We start from the raw sequence: 15,930 nt of genomic DNA, 5'->3' as shown, positions 1-15,930 counted from the left end.
TTTCAACCACTCCACAAATGTCTTGTTAACAAACTATAGTTTTGGCAAGTTGGTAAGGACATCTACTTTGTGCATGACACAAGTAATTTTTCCAACAATTGTTTACAGACAGATTAATTCACTTATAATTCACTGTATCACAGTTCCAGTGAGTCAGAAGTTTACATACACTAAGTTGACTGCCTTTAAACAGCTTGGAAAATTCCAGAAAATTATGTCATGGCTTTCAAAGCTTCTGATAGGCTAATTGACATAATTTGAGTCAATTGGAGGTGTACCTGTGGATGTATTTCAAGGCCTACCTTCAAACTCAGTGCCTCTTTGCTTGACATCATGGGAAAATCAAAAGAAATCAGCCAAGACCTCAGAAAAGAATTGTAGACCTCCACAAGTCTGGTTCATCCTTAGAAGCAATTTCCAAACGCCTGAAGGTACCACGTTCATCTGTACAAACAACAGTACGCAAGTATAAACACCATGGGACCACGCAGCCTTAATACCGCTCAGGAAGGAGACGCGATCTGTCTCCTAGATATGAACGTACTTTGGTTAGAAAAGGGCAAATCAATCCCAGAACAGCAAAGGTCCTTGTGAAGATGCTGGAGGTACAAAAGTATCTATATCCACAGTAAAACGAGTCCTATATCGACATAACCTGAAAGGCCACTAGGCAAGGAAGAAGCCACTGCTCCAAAACCGCCATAAAAAAGCCAGACTATGGTTTGCAACTGCACATGGAGACAACGATTGTACTTTTTGGAGAAATGTCCTCTGGTCTGATGAAACAAAAATAGAACTGTTTGGCCATCGTTATGAGGAAAAAGGGGGAGGCTAAAAGGGGGGGGCTTGCAAGCCGAAGAACACAATCCCAACCGTGAAGCACAGGGGTGGCTGCATCATGTTGTGGTGGTGCTTTGCTGCAGGAGGGACTGGTGCACTTCACAAAATAGATGGCTTCATGAGGAAGGAAAATTGTGGATATATTTAAGCAACCTCTCAAGACATCAGTCAGGAAGTTAAAGCTTGGTCACAAATGGGTCTTCCAAAGTTGTGGCAAAATGGCTTAAGGACAACAAAGTCAAGGTATTGGAGAGGCCATCACAAAGCCCTGACCTCCATCCTACAGAAAATGTGTGGACAGAACTGAAAAAGCGTGTGTGAGCAAGGAGGCCGATAAACCTGACTCAGTTACACTAGCTCTGTCAGGAGGAATGGGACAAAATTCACCCAACTTATTGTGGGAAGCTTGTGGAAGGCTACCCAAAATACTAATTGAGTGTATGTAAACTTCTGACACACTGGGAATGTGATGAAAGAAATAAAAGCTGAAATAAGTCACTCTACTATTATTCTGAAATTTCACATTCTTATAATAAAGTGGTGATACTAACTGACCTAAGACAGGGAATTTTTACGAGGAATAAATGTCAGGAATTGTGAAAAACTGGCTAAGGTGTATGTAAACTTCCGACTTCAACTGTATGTACTGGCACCCTTGCATGATTCACTATTTATTCTAAAATAGGTTGAAATTGAAAAAGCATTGGATGTTGACACGTTTGATTTACAACTACACAGGACACACACAAATGTATCTAAACTGAAATTTAGATTTTTCATGTCAAAAATGGGCTGGACTAAATTATTCAAAATTCAAATTCATTTGGTTAGAGGCAATGATTCTCGTTTACTCTGTAATTTCTCAACTGTGGTAAATAACAGTTGCCTACAGGGTAAAAGTTGTTATTCAACCAGTTTTGAAAAGGAAATAAAAAGACAGAACATTCTGTACCATTCCACTCCATTGTAAAGTGCAAGGGTGCCAAAATATTTGACCACATCTGTACTGGCAGTGATGTGGAAGTGCAGCAAGTGCTCTATTCTGAAGCTGCTGTCTACTTTCCACACCACATTTTGCGACCTGTCTGGTAGGCACAAAAGGGAGGAAATCATTTGAAAACGGCAAATTAAAATTAGCAAACTTATTGGTCAAGTTGTATCTTATCTCATGTGTTTTCAAATGGTTCTCTTCTGTTGTGTGCTTATTCAACATGATCATAGATATAATTTTTCACTATGATTTTAACTGTTTTTATTCCCAAGGCTAACGCCGTATGAGTGGTGTAGTACTGAGCCATGCTTGCGGGGGCGCTGTAAACTGGTGCTGAATCAGTACACTCTGGGAAACAGTCTGTGGTTCCCTGTAGGGGGGTTCATGCAGCAAGGCTCAGCCATCACCCCCCATGCCCTGTCCACACGCTGCCTCAGTGCTGTCTGGTGAGTAGACTACACAAGAAACCCCTACATAGGGACTGAATTGACCCAACGGCACGCAAATACGCACACAGACGTTGTACATTTGCCAACATAAAAATAACCATTGGCCATTCACATTGATACACACACACACACACACACAGGTATTGATGCACTCCATGCTTACCACGCTGTATGAACAAATTTGACTGTCTCGCGCTAAACAAGACCTGCACCTCAATACGCAAATGGAGCTTGCGCTTAATGGGGAGCCTTCCTGTGTACTAAGCAGCTTGTGCTGTTCCTTCCTGCTGCAGGTGGTTCTTCACCCTGATCATAGTGTCCTCCTACACAGCCAACCTGGCTGCCTTCCTCACCGTTCACAGGATGGAGGTGCCCATCGAGTCTGTGGATGACCTGGCAGACCAGACCACCATAGAGTACGGCACCATGCAGGGAGGGTCCACCATGACCTTCTTCCAGGTAGAGAGAGAAGAGAGTGTGTGTGTGAGAAAGGAGTCATAATGCTTGCTATCTCACACTTAGTTTCCCAGCGGACAAAACTTCTATCACAGTAACATTGTTTCAACCAGTTTTCCTTCTGGGTTATAGTGTGATTTTTCTTTTTTACAGCCTGGTCTTTATCTCTCTTGCTTGCCCACAGAACTCTCAGTACCAGACCTACCAGCGCATGTGGAACTTCATGCATGCCAAGCAAACCAGTGTGTTTGTGAAGAGCACGGAGGAAGGCATCGACCGGGTGCTGAAGTCCAACTACGCCTACCTGTTGGAGAGCACCATGAACGAGTACTACCGCCAGCGCAACTGTAACCTCACCCAGATAGGAGGCGTGCTGGACACCAAAGGCTACGGCATCGGCATGCCACTGGGTAAGACCTGTATCTTCAGAAGTGCACAATGTAGCTTTTTTTCAGACTGCCTTAATAGTTTCAATCTTTGAACCTTCTGGATCGTCCAGTGTTTGCTGCACCAAGAGAATAAAGTGTTATATCTGCAAATACAAAGAACTGAGAGGCTGGGATTCCATACTTCTGTAGTTGGTCAAACGAGAGCAGTGACCGCTTGTCATAAAGAAATTATTCCCTTTTCTGCCCAAGACTAATATGCTGTCTTTTGTAGGGAGAGATGGATTATTTTAACAGTCTGTATAAGGGGATAGAGGGTTATTCCATTTAATAAATCTGTGCGGTTTCTAAATGCCTTGAGTCTATAATAGGATTATCAGACACGGGTTATGTAGCTCTTCGAGAAAGAAAACATCTGAAAGTTACCTTCAGTGTTCTTATTGGAGAAGTTCATAGTACCGCCTTTGTTGCAAAATGTTTCTCCCGTTTTGTGCCCACTGAACACAACCCTGCTGACAGAATGTCTATAATTAGGTGATCTGAAGTCATTTGCAGTTTATTCATAATAAACTGTATTCTATGTTATCAGGCTCAGTGTACCGGGACGAAATCGACCTGGCCGTACTCAAACTCCAAGAGGACAACAGGCTGGAGATCCTTAAGAGGAAGTGGTGGCAGGGAGACAAGTGTTCCAAAGAGGATGACCGTCAAGCACAGGGTACACGATCTTAATTACTGTCCATAGACAAGAAAATATACAGTATCAGTGCATCTTGTCTCTAAACTGAAGTTATAGAACTGCTGGAATTGGAACCACAATCTGCTGACTTAAAGTCAAGTATATTTATTTAACATAGTACACAACACTGTGGGGAAAATCTCCAAGCATTCAACAACTATATACAGCGATGGTGATGCACATCAATGTCAAGAGTAAGGCTGGGATTCAATCTGATCGCCGATCATAGGCATTGCAGCTTTTAAAGGCCATGTTCCTGTGTTTGCGGAGCTTACATTCACGGTAAACACTGCATATGCTGGCTCAAATTGAAATAGCCTTTAAAAGCCGCAATGCCTTTAACCCGCGATTGGATTTAATCACAGCCTAATTTATCACCATTAAACCACTAAGAGCTCTTCTCTCTGTGGTAGGGCTGGGCATGGAGAATATAGGTGGAGTCTTTATTGTCCTGTTGTCTGGTCTACTGCTGGCTGTGTTCATGGCGGGGCTGGAGTTTGTCTGGGTGCAGCAACACTCTCCAAGGTCAGAGGTGAGGTGTCATCTGTAGCTGCTCTCCCAGCTTAGTAGCCAGCTGCCCTCTTAGGGTCAAATCCTAACTCCCACTTAAGTCAATCTTCACTCAGGCCATGATTGAACCCTAGGAGCGTTATAGAGCAGCACACTATACAGCCAACAACACATCTTTTAAAGGCATTTTCCCTGGCGTTCGCATTCATGGTAAAAGCTGCCCGTCACATAATGAAAGACAGACAAAAATACCTTACAATTTGCATACATGCTTTTGTTCTTCAGTATGTAAGGTTTCACACCTGCTTGACAATGCAACTTTACATCTGAAGTTAAACAAATTTCAACCTAGACCTCACGAAGAATGTAAAGGGGAGGGAGAAAAAGCTTTAAACAAAGCACTGATAACCAGCAATCCATCTTGTTTCAAAAGGTGACTGTGCAAAAGTTGGACTTATGGTTCTGCCCTTTCTGTTCTAGTTGTCCATGTGTACAGAGATGCTGAGGGCTCTCCATGGGATCCTGCTGTGTGAAGACAGTATGGCACTGCATGGTTTACGAGACCCAGGGATATTACTACAAACACACACTTCACTCCCAGAGGAGCATGGCAGGACCAAGACAGCCACTTGCACCCTCAGTAACGGCATGGACAACAGTTGCAGCGGTCCTATGGAGTCACAGGCTCATAGACTGGCACAGGAAGCCATTTTGGGTCCACGGGGCTGCACTCACATCCGCATCTGCCCAGAGTGCAGGGGATATAAAGGACTGCGGGTGCAAACACTGCTACCCAGAAAACACTCACCAGACCTCAGAGAGGAGAATGTTTAGTGCAGGGTTCCCCAACTGGTGATTTTATTTGGCCCTCCCAAGTTTGAGCAAAACTAAATATTATTTATTGTTGGACATAAGACTGAAAACACACCTCCAAGTGATTTTAATGTTGGAAACCTGTTCCAAAGTGTAGAGGTGTGTGATCATATACACATTTAAAAGCAAGGTTTTAAATTATTTTAGTGAAATATTTGTTTGGGCTTTTTGCAGTTTACAAATGTGTAATTATGTTCCGGCCCCCTGACCATTGCTCAACATAAAATCTAGTTGATGATCCCTGATTTAGGGGGGCGGTGGCACTGACAACTGAGGTGAATGTTTGAACACGAGATAGCATCTATTGTTTTCAATGTATTCTACTCACGTTCACACATGCCGTTTCGTGATTGTCTAGATCGGGTTTTATAGAGAGCCGATTACACCTGCGCACTGACGGCATCACATCATCCAGAAACATTATAGACAGTGGATGAATATAAAATGTATCTTTGCCTGTGTGAGTGACAAAAAAAAATGACTTGAATAATTTAATGGATGTTTTTTGTACAATGATGACTAAAGTTTTGTAATTTTCACATTTCACTTTACGCGGCCATCTTTTTGGACTGGACTTCAGCTAAAATGCAATACCGAAAGTGTCCTGGGTTCAGTGGAAAGCGTGCTTCCAGACTGGAACCCTGGGGCCTTGGACAAGTGGCCCAGGGTCAGTGCACTTTATTTCATCAATGTTCAGACAGGTTAATAACCCCTGAACCCAAAGATTGAGGATGGCGCAACGCCATCTAATGAAATAAAGTGCAAAGACCAACAAGTGGACCAGGGTCCATGCGAAGGCCCCAGGGTTCCAGTCTGGAAGCATGCTTTACATTGAACCCAGAGGACACTAGGACAGTATTTCAAAGACCCAGCCCCGACTAACGGCTAATGCCGCTCCCCACATATGTGAGACACAGGGGCGTGGCTGTAGTCCAGTTCATTATTTTATTTTAAAACAAGTGCCAAAAACATTGGCCGGGAATCAAATTTGAAACGGGCATAGTGAGCTTGACATTTACATTGATCCTAGTTTATTATATCCTGAAATAAAGGCTTTTCATGGTTTCCAAAAAAATGTCATGTTTTTTTAACTGCTTTGTTCTGTAACATTTCTATGTACAATGCATACTAGTCACTGTTCAGGCGGTTTGGTTTCTTTGTTCCCTCAGCACCCTGATCCCGCTTTCTCTTTTGTCTGTTGGTCTGTCCCTCTTCCTCTCTGAACTGGTGCCTAGTAGAGCAAAACAAAGTTAACTTCACACAAGATGATCATTTCACTTCCATGTACCATGTAAATTGAAACTCTGTATAGTCAGTTTTTGCAGGACAAGTACATCACCTGGATTGCCAGCGGCGTCCGCTGTTCCACACCCGGCCGAAAGAGGGCAGCCAGTTGGCATCTGTCTGGGAGCTATGGTCAAAGTTGGCCCCCACCCGGTTAGGGGGGAGTTTCTTTAGCTTCTCCTGCTCCTCTGTGTGGGGAGAGATGGCAACATGAGTGTCAGGGGTTGTCTTCATTTGGCACTGAACGAAAGAGGGACAACCTGGACTTGTCCAATAAGAAATGCTCATTGTTATTTTTGCATTGCAATTGCATTGTCGCGTATTAATTTAGCTGATTCTGTTGCAAAACATTTAAAACGGAAGAACGGGGAGAGACTAAACTAAACGGGGAGGGACCTAACTCAATTTGTCCAATAGACTTGTTTAAGTTGTAAATCATACCATTTTGCCACTGTTTGGACTAATAAATTACAGCCCTGAACCTGGTTTCCAAAAAGCATCTTAAGGCCAAGTTCGTTAAAAGCATCGTTACATCTGAGCGGTTTCCTAAAACCAAATTTATTAACGTTGCACTTTAAAAAAAGCTCGTAATCTAAATGCCTGCTTCAGACCACTCGTAGAACAGCTAAGTGCGTCGTTAGATGCTTTTTTTTGCCCTCCCGCGTCACATTATACACAGATCTCCGCTAAACAAACAAAATCGAATTGCACTTGTCACATGCGCCGAATACAACCAGGTGTAGAACTTTGAAATGCTTACATTGTTGGTTAAGGGATTGTAAGAAAATACCTAAAAAAAAAAAAAAAAAAAAATAATTAAAGCGCAGCAGTAAAATAATGCAATGGGTAGCCATTTGATTAGATGTTCCAGAGTCTTATAGCTTGGGGGTAGAAGCCTCTTGGACCAAGACTTGGCGCTCCGGTACCGCTTGCCATGTGGTAGCAGAGAGAACAGTCTGTGGCTGGAGTGTTTAACAATTTTTAGGGCCTTCCTCTGACACCACCTGGTATAGAGGTCCTGGATGGCAGGAAGCTTGGCCCCAGTGATGTACTGGGCCGTACGCACTACCCTCTCGTGCTTTGCGGTTGGAGGCCGAGCAGTTGCTAGGCAGTGATGCTCTCGATGGTGCAGCTGTAGAACCTTTTGAGGATCTGAGAACCCATGACAAATCTTTTCAGTCTCCTGAGGGGGGATAGGTTTTGTCACGCCCTCTTCACGACTGTCTTGGTGTGCTTGGACCATGTTTGTTTGTTAATGTGTACGCAAAGGAACTTGAAGCTCTCAACCTGCTCCGCTACAGCCCCGTCGATGAGAAAGGGGGTGTGCTCGGTCCTCCTTTTCCTGTAATCCACAATCATCTTCTTTGTCTTGATCATGTTGAGGGAGAGATTGTCCTGGCACCACACGATCAGGTCTCTGACCACCTCCCTACAGGTGGTCTCGTTGTCGGTGATTAGACCTACCACTGTTGTGTCATCAGCAAAGTTAGCGATGGTGTTGGAGTTGTGCCTGGCCGTGCAGTCATGAGTGAACAGGGAGTACAGGAGGGGACTCAGCACGCACCCGAGGGGCCCCCATGTGGCAGATGTTACCTACCCTTACCACCTAGTGGTTGCCCATCAGGAAGTCCAGGATCTAGTTGCAGAGGGAGGTGTTTAGTCCCAGGGTCCTTTAGCTTAGTGATTAGGTTTGAGGGCACTATGGTGTTGAACGCTGAGTTGTAGTCAATGAATAGCATTCTAACATAATGTTCCTTTTGTCCAGGTGGGAAAGGGCAGTGTGGAGTGAAATGGAGATTGCATCATCTGTGGATCTGTTGATAATGGCGTTTGTGAGCTATGACCAGCCTTCCAAATCATTTCATGGCTACAGACATGAGTGCTACAGGTCAGTAGTGATTTAGGCAGGTTAGTGTTCTTGAGTACAGGGACTATAGTGGTCTGCTTAAAACATGTTGGCATTACAGATGTTGAAAAAGGTCAGTGAAGACACTTGCCAGTTGGACAGCGCATGCTCAGAGTACAAGTTGACCTGTTTAAAGGTCTAACATCAAGGCGGTAGCCCGTTCCTGTAGGTTCATGCTCTACAACATCCGCAGAGTACGACCCTGCCTCACACAGGAAGCGGCGCAGGTCCTAATCCAGGCACTTGTCATCTCCCGTCATCTCCCGTCTGGATTACTGCAACTCGCTGTTGGCTGGGCTCCCTGCCTGTGCCATTAAACCCCTACAACTCATCCAGAACGCCGCAGCCCGTCTGGTGTTCAACCTTCCCAAGTTCTCTCACGTCACCCCGCTCCTCCGCTCTCTCCACTGGCTTCCAGTTGAAGCTCGCATCCGCTACAAGACCATGGTGCTTGCCTACGGAGCTGTGAGGGGAACGGCACCTCAGTACCTCCAGGCTCTGATCAGTCCCTACACCCAAACAAGGGCACTGCGTTCATCCACCTCTGGCCTGCTCGCCTCCCTACCACTGAGGAAGTACAGTTCCCGCTCAGCCCAGTCAAAACTGTTCGCTGCTCTGGCTCCCCAATGGTGGAACACACTCCCTCACGACGCCAGGACAGCGGAGTCAATCACCACCTTCCGGAGACACCTGAAACCCCACCTCTTTAAGGAATACCTAGGATAGGATAAAGTAATCCCCCCCCCCCCTTAAAAGATTTAGATGCACTATTGTAAAGTGGCTGTTCCACTGGATGTCATAAGGTGAATGCACCAATTTGTAAGTCGCTCTGGATAAGAGCGTCTGCTAAATGACTTAAATGTAATGTAATGTAATGTCTTACTCGCTGTGGAGAGCGTGATCAGTCATCTGGAACATGCATGTTTCAGTGTTGGTAGGCTTGTGTCACTGGGCAGCTCTTGGCTGTGCTTCCCTTTGTAGTCTAATAGTTTGGAAGCCCTGCCACAGTCCTGTATTGGCGCTTTTCCTGTGATGGTTCGTCGGTCCCGCTCCGTGAAAGCGGCAGCTCTACCCTTTAGCTCAGTGTGAATGTTGCCTGTAATCCATGGCTTATGGTTGGGGTAAGTACATAGTCACTGTGGGGACGACATCCTCAATGCACTTATTGATAAAGCCAGTGACTGATGTGGTGTATTCCTCAATGCCATCGGAAGATCCACAAGGTTTACCCGTTTCTCTGACCACTGATAACTTCAGAACATAGTTTACTATAAATACATGGCCAATGTCTTTGCAATTTTGATATGTCAAATGAAAATCGAGATGACTGCATTAAATATTGAAATCATTGTAATGTTAAAGGTAAGATTTTAATTGACAAAGCTGGTCTGAGAGCAGCACTGCCTTTCTTTTGATCTTATGCTCCAACGACACACTTAATGACTTCTCTCTGCATGCTGTTTTGGGAAACGCATGTTACATATTTGGCTGTTGTGGGAAAGATGCATTTTTAAAAACATTCAAGCCTGAAGTTCTAACGCTATCGGGAATACGAGCCCAGGTCTACCAAGGACTAAATGGGCTGTGGTCAAAACCAAACCTAGTACGGACTGAATTTAGAGCCCTTTCACCAGGTGGTCCCCAAAATGAACTGTCTACTTGAGGAGTTAAGTAATCCGTGGGTGGATTTGTAAAATGGTAGTTTGAGTCGGTGCTTTTTCAATGGGTGTCATCCATCCATCCAGTAATGACAATGGAAATGATTGAACGACACAAAGGGAAAAATGGTCCATCTTTTCACATAAGTCAACTATTTTTCGGACGAGTTGCATAAATTGGATTAAAACGGACAATGATATGTCATACACGATTTCATCTGTGTTTGTCTGAACCCTAAAGGACCTACTCTGTTTGAGGAAGTCCTGGAGTGATGGACCGATCGCCTGCTCCATTGTCCCAGACCTGCCCTCATTGGGGTCCTCCTGTAACCATGGAGGGATGGCTCCTACAACAGTCATCAAAACCTATTCACCAACTTACACAGACAACAATACAGTGACTAATAGACGCTGAAGTATCGTTTTCATTTTCAATTACCTGTGTGAACATTTCCACTGTTGGAAGAATCCTGCCATCCAAAAGGAAATAATATTAGTAAAGTATTTTATTATTTGACAGGTCACTTACTCATGAAGAGAAAATAGTTGCCATGATTGACGAGCAACATGTCAGCATACCTGGTAGCCAATGAAGGTCAGGCCCTGTCCAGGGCCTGCCCACTGCCTGGCCACCATTTGGTCGACCCGACCAGACCTGGCCTGCTCATCGGATCCAGGGGCCCTGAAGTGAGAGCTACTGCCAAAGTTCAAATTAGGTGATACAGAACTCACACAAAGACACAGATTACTTGAATAATATTACATACAGCCCATTTACAGGTGCATTCTGTAAGCTTTACAAATGCAAGGAGACCCTGATGTCTATAATATATCTGCCCTGGTCCATGGTGTACCAACAGCTTCTTCCTAATGAACTTCATTTACATTTTACTCTGTTACAATATCCATGCAAATAATGTTAAAATTAGTTTACTAAGCTAAGTGAGGCTAAACATATAGGGGGGTATTTCAGCCATTTGGAAAGACCTTCGAGCAATGGGATTTAGAGGTCGTAGGTTCAATTTGGGAAAACATCTGGGCCGTGTTAACTAAGGACTAAACATGTGGAATCCCAAATCGACCACTAGACCCTTATCACTTGAGGATCAGGGGATTTGACAGCTCCACTTGCTCACTGATAGGCTAGGTGGACGTTTAACCATATTGCTTATACATATCCTCTTAGGTCTCCACAAGTGCATACAGTGCTTTGTCATTTAAAAGTTGCAGCGTAGTGCAGCACAGGTTGCATGGTGCTGCAGAATTCTATGGCACATTATTTAAGTGCCAAACACTGGTACCATTAAATGCTAGTTAGTGCTAGTTTGACAACCAGAGGGCATCTTTGAGAAGCATTTGATAGCCTTCAATAGCAGCTGTAATAAAGAATTGAAAACTTTTGTAAGAACATAGTAGATGGGAATGATTAAGAAATATTGCTTAATATTATGGTGTTTCTATTCCAAGAAAAACCCTGTTTCCAAAGGAGTAGGCTGTTAAGACTTGCCTTGTTAAAAAAGGTTACACTAAGAGCATAACATTTCTCCACCATAATTGTAGTCTAACCAATACCCAAACAGAGATTCAGTCAAAATAAAAATCTAATTGATTTATCAAGACCAGTCCCCATGCTTGTCTTAGAGCAGCGTGAAACAGTTATAGGAAAATGCTTCAAATCCTATTGCTTCTAACTTCAATATGCTCTTTAAATAAATAAAAGAGAACATTACTCAACACTAGTGAGACTCATGTCGCCTACGGTACTCTCCGCCAATAATAGAGGATTTGAGGATTCTAAATTAAAACCAAAAGCCGCCTCATGGGTCTCCCGGTGGCAGCCGGCACGGGTATCAAACCCGCATCTGTGGCAACGCATGTTGCATTGGGGTGACTTAGACAGCTGCGCCACTGGGGAGGCCCCATCCACAAAGTACAAATACAGAGAGGTGTTGGTAAAGGTATATTGTCCTGCTAATAGCCCATAATGGGATATTATAATACTGTACATGGTGTCCAGGTCAGGATAACCAAAACATTTCTTTATTAAAAGACCAACAGAAAGAATATTGGAAAGTTGGAGCCATGACCAATATATATTGTCCTGCTAATAACAGGGTTAATATGTGAGAATGTCCAAGGGGCTTTTTATACTTCTAAATTAATAAATCACTTTGTTTAAAAACAATACTATTTTGGAGATGATTTTGTTTTCAAATAACAGAAATTGAGTGAGGAAAAAGGTCATTCTTGAACATGGGGTGAGACATTGTTACTAATTTGTAAATAAAGCCTGTTTGTTGTTTAGAATGAATTATTTCTGTTTTTAGAGGGAGAGAAACCAAAAACCTAGTTCTCATGGGTCTCCCAGTCAAGCCGGCACAGGTATTGAACCAGCATCTGTAGCAACGCAGCTTGCACTGTTATGCAGTGTCTTAAACGTTGAGCCACTCAGGCACTGTACAACGTGACCGGTCAGGAGTGGGCTACAGTAAGAGCAAAATAATCCTAATAAAATAAAAACCTTAGTGTAACAGTTTTAGTCAGTAATACTGAAGTCATGTACAATTATCAGTTTCTATTTAGGTTTATATCTCCGATCAGTTAGAGACACAGTAGGACACAAAAGCATAATCAGTGCTTTAACTCCCCCTTGCGCTGGACTGGAGCAATGAAGTGGTGACGCAGGGTACCACACTAAACCACAAATTACCTCAGCATAATCACAAAAGTGGAGCAACCACAGTAGGGTGGGGTTTAGGGGTCAATTTGGGATTGGGTAATCGACAAACAGGAAGGGACTACCTGGACTTGTCCAATAAACAATTTTTTGTTCACTGCTTCAAAACATTCTGCTACGGTGTCCTACTGAACAAACCCCAGTATATCATTATAACTACAGTACAATAACACCATCTTATAGAAGGACAACAACGTCTTACCTGGAAGCCTCGTCCACTGAGTTGCAAGGGCCTTCTGTGTTCGATAGCTCCAGCTCTGCCTTAGGCTGAGGTTGATTCAGGAAAAGCCAACAGTGGTTCATACACCAGACTCCAACAACATGGCGTAACTTTACCTCATAGCTCCCAATAATGTGACAGAATGTGAACTTACATCAGAGCATCTATACTGAATAAAAATGTAAATGCAACATGTAACAATTTTACTGAGTTAGTTCCTATAAGGAAATCAGTAAATTGAAATAAATTCATTAGGCCCTAATCTATGAATTTTGCATGACTGGGAATACAGATACGCATCTATTGGTCACCCGTGTAATGGTCATGCTTTAATCAGCTTCTTGATATGCCACACCCGTCATGTGGATGGATTATCTTGACAAAGGAGAAATGCTCACTAACAGGGTTTTAAACAAATTTGTGCACAACATTTTAGAGAAATAAGCTTTTTGTGCATATGGAAAATGTCTGGGATCTTTGATTTCAACTTGTGAAACATGGGACCAACACTTTACATGTTACATTTATACTTTTGTTCAGTGTATGTACAAAACATTATTGAATATAAAAGGTGTATCAGATTGTCCCAAATGGCACCCTATACATATCGCTCTGGTCAAAAGTAGTGCACAATGAGTCCTAGTCAAAAGTAGTGCACCATGTAGGGAATACAGTGCAATTTTGATACCATCACATTACAAATATCACACTTGATCAAACTAGGGAGGTCACAGCGATATGGATACTGTTGTTGCATCCTGGGTAAACAAACCTCTATGAGAGACTGAAGGACCTCCTGGCGATGCTGTTCCTGAGCTCGGATATGAGTGGCTTGCTAGGGGACAAACACCCACAGTCAGATGTCACTATGGCTAGAACAGAGTTCTCCCATTCACAGTATGGACCAGTATTAATAATACATCTCAGTGTCACTAAAAGAGCATTACATGTCTTCTAGAAACGTCAGGGCCTGTATTCACAAAGTGTCTCAGTCGGAGTGCCTTTCCAGGATCAGTTTTGCCTTTTAAGTCAATGAATAAGAGGCGAGACCTGATCCTAGGTCAGTATACCTACTTTGAGACGCTTTGTGAATGTGGCCCTTACTTTTTCCTCGAGAAAGTCATACAATGCAATTATATCACTCTTTAAAAGTAATTCTGAGTTATTTCATGTCCTACCTGCTTGATAAGCCCATCCTCCTTATCCTCAAATGAGCCTAAAGCTTTTGCCACCTCTGTTTTAAATCTAAAATGAAAACAAAAAGGTTGAGGCATATTACACATTTTCCAAAGCGAACTTGTAGGCTAAAACAACTTTTAGCTAACGGTAGAGGAGTTCTTACCGCTCCATTTCATTTTCTGTGATTATAAACTTGTCCCTCAGTTTAGGATCAGCTTTGTTCTCCCACCAGAATGTGTGGGTGCCCTTCCTGTGGTCAGGCCTGAAATGACAATTGACCCGAGAAATATGCCAAACCACATTTTTACAAGCACATTGGTCAATAATAATGCCAGCCATCAGAAAAGTCCATTAATTAATAGAGAAAAGCAAATAAAAACTGCGTGAAAGCGTTCCACCTTTATATTAACATGAACATTAATTACATTAGTTAGTACTGTATCTTACTTACCTGGCCATGTGTTCCAACAAGCCCCCGAACAACACAGTGATGTCGCCATCAGTGACGTCTCTCTCCACCTCGAGGCCACAGCAATAACACCAACATTTGCGTTTGTGCTGAGTGCAATCGAACCTCTCCACCTGGGGATTTTTTATCGTTCGACGCGCCTCTTTCACCTGTAAAACACAGGCATGTCTTCCAGGAATAGTTTATATGATTTGAATCTCATTGAGCAGGATACAAACATTTGTAGTAACTAGGCGTAGCTAACTGGCTATGCTGGTATTGATGAGGCAGGCAGTTGCCAATTTTACCTTCTCAAGGAATTTAACAAGGACCACTTTGAGTTTGCTCTGGTGACTTTTCCCGAAGATGTGTGCTTTTCCGGAGAAAGATGTTTGCCTACATATCGCACAGTAAAATGCACCCATTTTCGACACGTCCCTTTGTTTTCTAGACGTTAGACCAACTCCATCCCTAAACTATGTATTGATCTGAAGATGCAGGGTTGTTTATCTGGCTGGCTAGCTAGATTACGTTACTGTAGCTTATTTGCTAACCGAGCTCTCCCTGCCCTGTCTCGTGCAATATATTGCGTCTATTTATCATACATTGATCGATAAGGTGCAATTGCACACCATGCTCTTACTAAAATATCTAGTTACAATAGCTTTTGTAAGAACTAGTGTGTACACCAAATGCTAATTTAGACCGTTGAATCACTTCCGTGTCAAGTTGTCGTTGAACTTCGTTCTTCTTCGATAAGGTTTAACGGCGGTTGGCATCCAATAAATGTTGCATTACCGCCACTTACTAGACTGGAGTATACCTCCGTTTACACTAGAAAAAATACAACAAACACCCTACCATCTAATCCTACAATCCTACACTAAACACACCACCCTACTCCACTTTTTAAATATATCTTGTCCTACCTGCATACTTTTCACACCTAGGAACCTCCCTTCTACATACTGCTGCCATATGCCCATAAGCTTGACACCTGTAACAACATAATGTATTCAGCACCAAAGCTTGTACAGTATGACGTATAAACCCAAACATAATTTTATTGGACAAAGACTCAACATCAAAAGAACAGTTAACATCAAAAGAACAGATAATGACTCGTGTTTCACCACTCACAACGTAAAAATAATTTGCCCATGTTATAGTAGAAAATCATCAAAACACATTCATCATTATATGCTATTTTTTTTCTTCATATTTCTGATTAAACAGCATGATCATTACACAGGT

The 15,930-nt window shown here is 43.0% G+C and overlaps 2 protein-coding genes across 4 annotated transcripts in view; one reads left to right on the top strand and one right to left on the bottom strand.

Moving 5' to 3' along the window:
• LOC118390656 (glutamate receptor ionotropic, kainate 4-like) overlaps nt 1-6,032 on the top strand; it is a 79,555-nt gene extending 73,523 nt beyond the window's left edge. For both annotated transcript variants that reach the window (XM_052529688.1, XM_052529689.1), the window contains 6 exons: nt 2,104-2,277; nt 2,574-2,739; nt 2,921-3,146; nt 3,712-3,840; nt 4,275-4,393; nt 4,852-6,032. In XM_052529688.1, coding sequence (XP_052385648.1) covers nt 2,104-2,277; nt 2,574-2,739; nt 2,921-3,146; nt 3,712-3,840; nt 4,275-4,393; nt 4,852-5,205 — 1,168 coding nt within the window. In that variant the 3' untranslated portion in view covers nt 5,206-6,032. The remainder of the gene's footprint in view (nt 1-2,103; nt 2,278-2,573; nt 2,740-2,920; nt 3,147-3,711; nt 3,841-4,274; nt 4,394-4,851) is intronic.
• A 138-nt stretch (nt 6,033-6,170) lies between these two features.
• cenatac (centrosomal AT-AC splicing factor) lies at nt 6,171-15,544 on the bottom strand. Of its 2 annotated transcripts, none has more exons than XM_035779845.2 (11): nt 14,985-15,544; nt 14,680-14,846; nt 14,392-14,490; nt 14,228-14,294; nt 13,822-13,884; nt 13,032-13,096; nt 10,672-10,789; nt 10,532-10,562; nt 10,341-10,439; nt 6,584-6,716; nt 6,171-6,475 (listed from the first exon to the last, which is right to left on the bottom strand). In XM_035779845.2, the coding sequence occupies exons 1-11, from the start codon at nt 15,099-15,101 to the stop codon at nt 6,373-6,375; spliced, it is 1,062 nt and encodes a 353-aa protein (XP_035635738.1). In that variant the 5' UTR covers nt 15,102-15,544; the 3' UTR covers nt 6,171-6,372. The 2 variants fall into 2 exon arrangements, with proteins under 2 accessions (XP_035635738.1, XP_035635739.1); XM_035779846.2 differs by having other exon boundaries at nt 10,672-10,786.
• Nucleotides 15,545-15,930: the final 386 nt, after the last annotated feature.

Source organism: Oncorhynchus keta, chromosome 11, assembly GCF_023373465.1.
Source record: "Oncorhynchus keta strain PuntledgeMale-10-30-2019 chromosome 11, Oket_V2, whole genome shotgun sequence".
Lineage (NCBI taxonomy): Eukaryota > Metazoa > Chordata > Actinopteri > Salmoniformes > Salmonidae > Oncorhynchus > Oncorhynchus keta.
The sequence above is the reverse complement of the archived record's forward strand: the minus strand, read 5'-3'. Positions and strand labels throughout refer to the sequence as shown.